General features: G+C 36.1%; 1 protein-coding gene across 1 annotated transcript; it reads left to right on the top strand.

The window, feature by feature from the left end:
* Positions 1–2919: 2919 nt before the first annotated feature.
* On the top strand, positions 2920–8787 carry LOC112904475 (vesicular acetylcholine transporter-like). Its single transcript, XM_025974573.1, has one exon. It carries the CDS (start codon positions 2920–2922, stop codon positions 4507–4509), a length of 1590 nt encoding a protein of 529 aa, XP_025830358.1. The 3' UTR covers positions 4510–8787.
* Positions 8788–9163: the final 376 nt, after the last annotated feature.

Here is a 9163-nt window from a genome sequence, read left to right as displayed (position 1 = left end):
CACTTTTTTTTAATTTAAGTTTTAACCGACATTACTTTTTTTACACTATTATACACCTACAAAGCAAACATCAAAGAAACAAATCTATGTACGCTATTTTTTAGAAAACAAAATACCTACCTAAGTACGTTCAAATAATTACATAAAAATAATAACTACGTCATTAAATAGACAAAGAGAGTATTTTATTAACACTCACACAGAAACATTAAAAATAGTACAAAAGTTGGAGTGAGTCTTGGAACCAAATAACAAATGTCTGCTATCTGCAGGTAATTACCGGGTGCACCGCATTATCTTTTACATAAAACTAAATACTAAAGTAACATATTGTATATTAGGATATAGAATGCCTACCAGAAAAGTAAAATAACAGGTAACCATAATTATAGATAATAATTAGCTATTGGACTTACTAACCTATTACACACTTAAATATTTATTTTCAACTTTTTCTTATTGCAAAGGTCGGCAGGAATTTAAAAGGGAAGATCAATATATTTAAAAACAGTAAGGTTTTGGTTTTTTAAAAGATTTATTATCTATGTATGTAACTTATTATATATTGTATTACATAGTACAGACTTTCAAAAATGAAGTGCTTCAACAATCACTAGTATACAAAAAAAAAGTAAACCTCAAAATAGTATCAAATGAACTACTTAAACATGTCAAAATTTGGATGGATGCGAGCCTTTGTAGATGATGGATTACACTTAGTTTTTAATCTATACCATAACCTAGCCTAAGTTAGGGAAACCTTTCCCAACATAACCTAACCTAAATCTTTGGTACACAGACCTCCGTGTGCCAATCAGGAACTTCGCTCTCTACCTGATCTAAACCTATGGTGTACACTCTACATTTAGCACTTCACACAAGTCAATCAAGGAAACCTGTCCTATTGGCTGACGACCTAACATGGTTCTAGAGTGGTCCGAAGTAGAGAGTTTTGGTCGGTAGGTCTGACGACTCCTTCCTCGGGAATCCGATACTATCCAGTCGTACGGATGGCTGGATGATTTTGGAAGACTTCGCTTCTTCCACTAGTTAACCACTGATAGAATCCAATAAGGGAGTCCTTTTTTCAACCTAAGTAACGTAAGTACATGAGATATGCAGCATTTCATATAAGCCAGTAAGGGGGTCCTCTCTCATCCCAGTTTAACATAAGTCAAAGCTGGATAAAACTTTACATATGTGAATTAAGGTTTCTCCATTCTGTAACCTAATTGATTCTGGTGATTTCGGCGATGGAAGTTTAGCAACAGTTGCTACCAGATCTTGTCTATACTAAACTTTGTGTATTTCAGTCCCACCAGCCAGTAATGCTGGTGGGCGGGCAGTCCCTCCGGACTATGCCGGAAGGTAGGTGCGGAAGGCCCTCTTCAGCCTCCTTTCAGGAATCGTGAGAATGGGTAAGTGGTAGTTCGGGTGAGAAAGATAAAACGGACGAAATGAGGACAAGTGAATGAAAGATTATCTGTGGAATATTACTGTCTCAGCATTTGCCTAAGTGATCCAAGGAAATCACAGAAAAACTTGGATCAAGGCAGACGGACCCGGAATCGAACCGGCGTACCTCCCGAATGCTAAGCAATGGTCTAAATCTCTAAACCATGCCGCTCGGTAGAACATACCTACGGCCGAATAGTGACATTTAGACACTCTTAAAACATCAAAGGATTTGCGATTTATAATTAAGAATTCCTTAACGACATCCAGGATAAAAGAAATAGGCACATTCTTTGGTTAGACGTTTTAATAATCACCTAATTCCAGAAAGTCGAATCCCTCGATCATGTTTATAAACCTAGTCACGCTACAACCATAAATAGGTATGTATGTAAAATACCATTTTTCAAAAAAACTGAATACTCTAGCCATTTGTAGCTAACGATTTGTACAAAAAAATCTATGAATACAGTAAACGTTCTACAATTGAATATCGATTTATTACACATCATTCCTTTCCCTAAGTACCCTCAGGCATATCTTCACATGCGTACATATATATTTTCAGGTCGTGCTAATAACAGTTGCATAAATTATAGACTAGGGGAGGCGCGTTCTAGATCGCGGGGTGGCTACGCTTGGCGTCGTCCAATGACGTCTTGATGGATATCGCGCCGTCTCGACGCCGACTCTTTCACGCCCCCTCGTAGCTGCTTTCAACCGCGGTGCGTCATAATATGTCACCGGGACGCTGAAGCCCGACCAGCGAGGTATACGGTAGTGACCATCGTAGTGCAACTGGACAGCGGCACCGTGGAGAATAACCGCGAACACCACGTCCCAGGAGGAGGCACGTTTAGCCTTCTCGGGGAATCGCGAGTTGCCACCAACATCCGCGGGTTCTTCGTTAGTCGTATTGGAAGTGCACTACCTGATACAGGTATGTAACACCACCCTATTACTAAAGATATCTTCAAATCGATATTTTGACGAGAACAAAATTGGACAATATTTTTCTACTATAACTCGGTAGGAACTTCCTAAAAGTGAGAAGTATCTAAGACTAATGAAACTTTTGAAACAAATTGTGTGTTTTGATTTAGAACCATACACGAGGTGTAGTATGTCAAAGATCCAAAATTTGTTTTCAACCTATATGGTACTTTTGATGACCCAATTCTTCCATTTCATCACGTAATTTTGTTGGTTCAAAATATAAAATTGCTATGTAGATTGGTTTTCATCAACTAGTAAACTAGTCAATATTAACCTCTTCCTATACAAACCTATAGCTATTCAATAACTTCAAAATGATTTTCTGTGCTCAGTCAGTTCTGATCTACGCTAAACTATAATTATTTTCCACTTAAGCCAAGAGCTTTTGTAGGCAGTTTTGTAAATCCCAATTGGTGACAGACGAGAAACCTAAGAATTGTCCAACGATTATTTTAATAAATAATAAANATGTTATACATGGTGATAGTGCCCATAATACCCGATTACTTACGTTACATCGGGGCATATACAGATGAGCCTGTGCCGATGGCGGGAAACTCGACGATCGCCCCGGGAGTACCCTACAAACACCAACATCATGGGCAAGATCAGGCCACAGGGATCCTCTTCGCGTCCAAGGCAATCGTACAGCTTATGGTAAACCCATTCTCGGGGGGCCTGATCGACCGCATCGGCTACGACATCCCCATGATGATAGGATTATGCATCATGTTCCTTTCAACAGCAACATTCGCATGTGGCCGCAGCTACGGCCTCCTCTTCTTCGCACGAAGTCTACAGGGGGTGGGATCGGCGTTCGCAGACACTTCCGGTTTAGCAATGATAGCCGACCGATTCACCGAAGAGTCAGAGCGTTCCAAGGCGCTAGGCATCGCGCTGGCCTTCATCAGTTTCGGTTCATTGGTGGCACCGCCGTTCGGAGGAGCCCTATATCAGTTCGCAGGGAAAGAGATGCCTTTTCTGATCCTGGCCTTCGTATCCCTGCTCGACGGATTTATGCTCCTGTTGGTCATGAAACCGGTAAGAGATTCATTCAAAGAAAACAACAAACCCCCATCGGTGCCCATCTGGCGACTCTTTATGGATCCTTACATAGCCGTTTGCGCCGGTGCTCTTATGATGGCCAACGTCGCTCTCGCTTTCCTCGAACCAACAATCTCCTTATGGATGGAAGACAACATCACCACCGACAACTGGAAGATAGGAATGATCTGGTTGCCTTCATTTTTTCCGCACGTTTTCGGAGTAATCCTAACGGTAAAGATGGCCAAACAGTATCCACAATACCAATGGATAATGGCTGCCGGAGGTCTAGCCCTCGAAGGATTATGTTGCTTTCTAATTCCGTTTTCAAAGACTTACGAAGTCCTCATGATCCCAATCTGCGGCATATGCTTCGGAATGGCTTTAATAGACACGGCTCTTCTACCGACTCTCGGTTACCTCGTGGACATACGCTACGTTTCAATTTACGGAAGCGTGTACGCTATCGCAGACATATCATATTCAGTGGCTTACGCAGTAGGACCGATAATCGCAGGTGGCGTAGTCGAAGCGATAGGCTTCACCGCCCTCAACGTCGGCATAGCCTTCTCTAATCTTTTATACGCACCAGTACTCATCTACCTTAAACACATATACGATTTTAAACCTTTCGAAAACGAAGCTAACATCCTTATGTCAGATCCACCCAAGAAGGAATACCAAACGTACACGATGCAGGACCAGAAAATTGCAGACAATGATGTCAAAAATCATCTCGAGTACCAGCAACAAGAAACGAATCTGAGTACTAATATGAATGGATACTCATACCAGTCGGACAGCAATGTTCAACAATCAAATGATTGGCAACAACAGCAGAATTATCAACAACAACAACAACAAGGATACCAACAAGACGCTTTTAATCAACAGGAAGCCCAATCGAGAAGTGGAACTGGTCGTGTACTTCCTCAGCAACCCACCCAGAACCCGAATCCATTTAGATCTCAAGCCCAGCCTGGTGTTAATCCGTTCAGACAAGGATTTAATTAATTAGATGTCTAGTATAGGAATTCAGAGGCTGTTATTTAAAATTTTATCGCACACGTGTACATATCACACCAAGTGTTCCTGTTTTATCGGTGTATATAATACTATCTATATACAGGGCGATTTAAGGTTGGTGAATTATTAGGCGTTTCGGAAAAATTTGAACTTTTGAATTCGAGGCTATTAGCTATTTAATTTAAGAAAAATTGAATTGGAACTAGGAATGGAATTAGGAGCAACATAATACATAAAATAGTAAAGTGTTATGCCGTAACAGAAGTGAATCCATAGTCCAAAACGTCTAATAGGCCACCAAATTTGAATAACACTGTACTCAGCTAACTGCATAGTTATTAATGTAATATTTTATTATTCTAACATTTAAAAAAGGAAAATGTGATTTATAAAGGTAGTTATAGAGTAACGTTTATATTAATTATGTTTTTATAAATTTTAACATTTAGGTTTTAAAATCTAAACAACTGAGATCGCATGCATATCAGAATCAATTGATTCACTTGTTAACTAAGTGATAATATTTACAGTATATAATATAATTATTATACATCATAAATTATAAATATATCTAGGTATACATATTTATCTAAAGTGTATTTAAAAGTAGTTTTAGTCAATATGGAGATCTCACAACGTTCGGAACTTCATCTCGTGACACTTTAAACTCGTAATTGTCAACGTAGGTAAGTGAAAAATGTTATTCCATTCAAATTAAAAATTAAAAGCCATTTGTATTTAATCTAAAATAATGACACTCAAACAGGTAGACTCCGTTATTTTAAAACATTAAAGAATCAAGAAGCTGAAAACTGATCGCTGAGTGGTGATCGAACTGAAATGCTTCACTGCATTCACTTATCCACTTTTGGAATGCAACTCATTTATATAAATTCATTCAGTTCTATTAAGACTATTTTCTTTAATCTGCTTTCCTTTCTAAGTTTATCTTAATCAAAGATAAAGAAACGCTCTGAAATTGATTTTTTCATTTTGAAACTGTAGGAAAGTGATCTAATTTTGGATAATGCCTTATTTTAAAGTCCGTTAACAATTTTCTACAGTTGAAGTCACAATGCGAAAACACTCGTAACATATAGATTATCCAAGGCAATTCCACTGTTCAGAATTTTCCATTATAATTAAATTGTTGTAAAATGGAAGAAAACAGTATAGGAAAGTGTAATTTGAGAAATATTTACCAGGAGAGTGGTAGAATAAACCGAAATGTTTGAAACAAAGATTACTATATCAGGAATTTTTTATTGTCTCATTCTCCAATAACGTTAAAGATAAAGGTTACCATTTTTGAAGTAGAAAGAATGTACTAAGGTTCCGTAACCAAAATTGGGAATCAACTTAAAACACTTTTGGATTTTTGGCTTGAAGAACACGTTCCCAATCTTTAGATAATGTTTTAGATCCAAAATAATAATCCAAACTAAGGCGATCTATCCCGGCAATGGAATAACACTTTCAAACAATAAGATGGAAGAAAATATTCAATCGAAATTATTGAAGGAGTCAAATGTAAAACATCTGAGATTATAGTGTCATGTCATGGGAATATTTTTGTAAATAGATTAAGATAGCATGTAAGATAGTGTTAGATTATAAGCACTGTTCAGCCCGCCTATCACAGCCCCGTCTATTTTCGTTGTTTGTAACTAATTGGATTTTATTGGAATAGATCTCGACTCAATATGTCAATTTAGTATGTACAGTAGATGTTCACAAAAAAAAGTCTATTTTCTCCAGGTAGTATTTATAAATACGACTGAAAGCCAGAAGTATTGCTCAGATGTGTATGATAATTCGAACTTGTAGTGTAATGTACAACCCCATCCCGATGTTGTTACGTGTCAATCCTCACAACAAAGTCGTTAAATATGAAATTTTTGTAATATACTGCATATTTACAGGAAAACAAACAAAAACAAGTGAGAACTAGTAAATAAAATCCAATGGATTCAACTGAGCAAAGTAAAATTTTAAAAATTTCTAAAAGGAAAGGTGTAACAAAAACCTGAATAGAACAATTGGCGTTTTTCATCGTAGGAGATCTTTAGAAGTTCTTAAAATTCTACTTTGTTTTTGGGTTTACTAAACAAAATGCCCAATTTAATTAGCTCTATTGTTTTAAACGCTAACATTGGAGATTAGGAATCTGATCTTTCCTTTGCTACCCATACCGTATGTACTAAATGTATCCATAAATTTATGGCAATTAAACCTAACCTAACGTATATAATTCTAAAAGGAAATGTCGGATTAGTAATCGCTTCTACAAAACATGTCTAAAATGTGTAATTAGATGCATATCAGCTGAAAGCAATTACTAGGTTAATGATATTTATTAGGTATAGAACTTTCTTGATTATATAATATAATTAAAGAAAGACAAGACAACCTACATTAGTCGATACTTGTAAGTACCTTACTACTTAATTAAATAGGTGATTTTGCTAATAAGGTGCCTATCTACATTCGGTCCTGTAATTTGTATAAGGTCCTGCATTTCGTACAATTATTGTAACCATTGAATACATATCGATGGCGTATAGCTTCATTATCACATTATCTATTGTATAAAAAATTAATCGGTATTGGAAAATTTTCTCTTTGTTACAATATTTCATTACGTTTATTTATTTTTTATACAGATTAAACTTTTAAGCAACTAATTATCAACATAAAGTCCATTACAATTAGCTTAGAAACTACAATTCCTGTTAAACCCCCGAACCAATGAAAAAAAATAAAAAATAGTAAGGAGTGTTACGTAAATTCGATTGGCGGGCCGCTCTTCTGCATTCGCGTTGAAGAAGAAGAATGAAACGTGAATGTGTTATGTGCGTTAAGGTAGATATACACTGAGCACGAACACGTTCGAGGTAAGTTTGGAAGAAACGAATGTTTGGGCTCCGCCTGTCGGCATTGCGTCTGTTGCTGCGATCGATTTCAATCAGAGTTCTCGAGAAGGATTTATTTCGACTTGCCTTATCTCGTTTCAAACGTGTTCGTGGTTAGATGTGAACCCACCTTTATACGACCAACAAACGGTGCGCCAGTAACTCCAGGCATCTCCAAAATTTAGCTGTTTGAATCAAACCCACGAATTATTTCATATCGCTTGGCTTTGTTACCATAAATCATCATAAATAATTAAATAGATAGAAATGTGTAGCGGTTACTTATGTTTTAAAACGTGTTACTGTGCAATATCATTAATTTAATACTTATCTACTTGTTGTTACCAATTACTAAATGTAAATTTTTGCGAGTCAAGGAAGTACTTAATTTGTAAATGTACCTATATAAGTAGAGAGACTCTTGTTGATGTAAATATATAATAATAATAATTTTAAGGGTTGTAATGTACTTATGTAGCATCTTGTTTTTAAGTTATTGTGATAATTGTAATATAAATAGATTTAAAATGACCACTTTTTTATTTAATTAGGTAGGGACACATTGTAAATGGGTATATGGTACAGATACACATAGAAGATTTTTATAATAGCCTTATAGATCTCCTCTGTCTTCAGAAAAACAACAATGAAACCTTTCTCTTCAAATATATACAATATTGAGCTTCACAAAACGGGGGCCATCTAGTGGCAAGTGACGAAGTACTTCGATTAGGTTAAATTTAATTTTTAGGGGTTGATTTCAAAGATGCAAATATAACAATGATATTTAAAAATTGTGTAAACAGCACTGCTGTGTTTTTTGCAGTAGCGAAGGCAAGGATTCACTCGCGCTACTTTTTTAACCAACGACCACTAGGTGGCGTTTCCTAACAGTTGCTTAATTTGCTTATTATACAACTTTCAAGACATATTACTTACTGAAAGTTCGGTAGGTATTTATGTATAATTTCAACAAAATAAAACGTAAATCTACGGTAGCTCTCTAGCATATCAACACGTATTCTTAAATGCTAAATTATTATAGCCTTATTATGTATAATGTATATGATAGGTACATGAACAACATAGCTTTGCCAACTACTCCCTATTATCTACATAAATCTGTTAAAATTAATAGTATAGGAACATAATTAATTTATATGTTATATTTTAGTGTTGTTTACGTAACTTTTCTGTAAAATCTGTTTCTGTTAAATGTAGTCCTACCATAATCATACACCTATGGATACATAAACTCCATGTTGTACTGCTGTTAACATTATAACTCATCTAAATCTACAATTTTATTCTAATTATTTTGTCGTGTAAAGCTTATTTGTAGGTAGTATGTAAGAGCAGTAATAAAATTAAATAGTTGTTCTAATTTAAGTCTTTGTATTGTGGATTGCACCATCTCCAAGGAACATCATCAAGGTTTAATTAATAAGTTCTTCAATGATTTATCTTTTCTGAAACTACTGAGAGATTACTTTTATGTCATTGGGTTAAAAAGGCAGTAGAGTGCAGCAAGATCCCTCCGCTTGTTCTCACGCAGGAACGTAAGTAAGGCTCGCTGCAAATGATAAGGGTGCAGCTACTGTTCTTTTAAAATTCGCTACACTGTCATAGAAACCAACGTTTCTTGCTATTTCTCGTGTGCTAAGTTTAGGAGTTGTCTCTGATAGACTCCAGGGTTTCTTCTTCTAAATGGGCCTACAGGTTTACAGGAC

This window comes from Agrilus planipennis, unplaced genomic scaffold (genome assembly GCF_000699045.2).
Source record: "Agrilus planipennis isolate EAB-ADULT unplaced genomic scaffold, Apla_2.0 scaffold59, whole genome shotgun sequence".
NCBI lineage: Eukaryota > Metazoa > Arthropoda > Insecta > Coleoptera > Buprestidae > Agrilus > Agrilus planipennis.
Note: the sequence above shows the minus strand (reverse complement) of the source record. Positions and strands in the feature narration are given on the sequence as shown.

Excerpts from the sequence above, each read along its gene's own strand:
- LOC112904475 (XM_025974573.1), top strand. The coding sequence starts at position 2,920 with ATGTTATACATGGTGATAGTGCCCATAATACCCGATTACTTACGTTAC.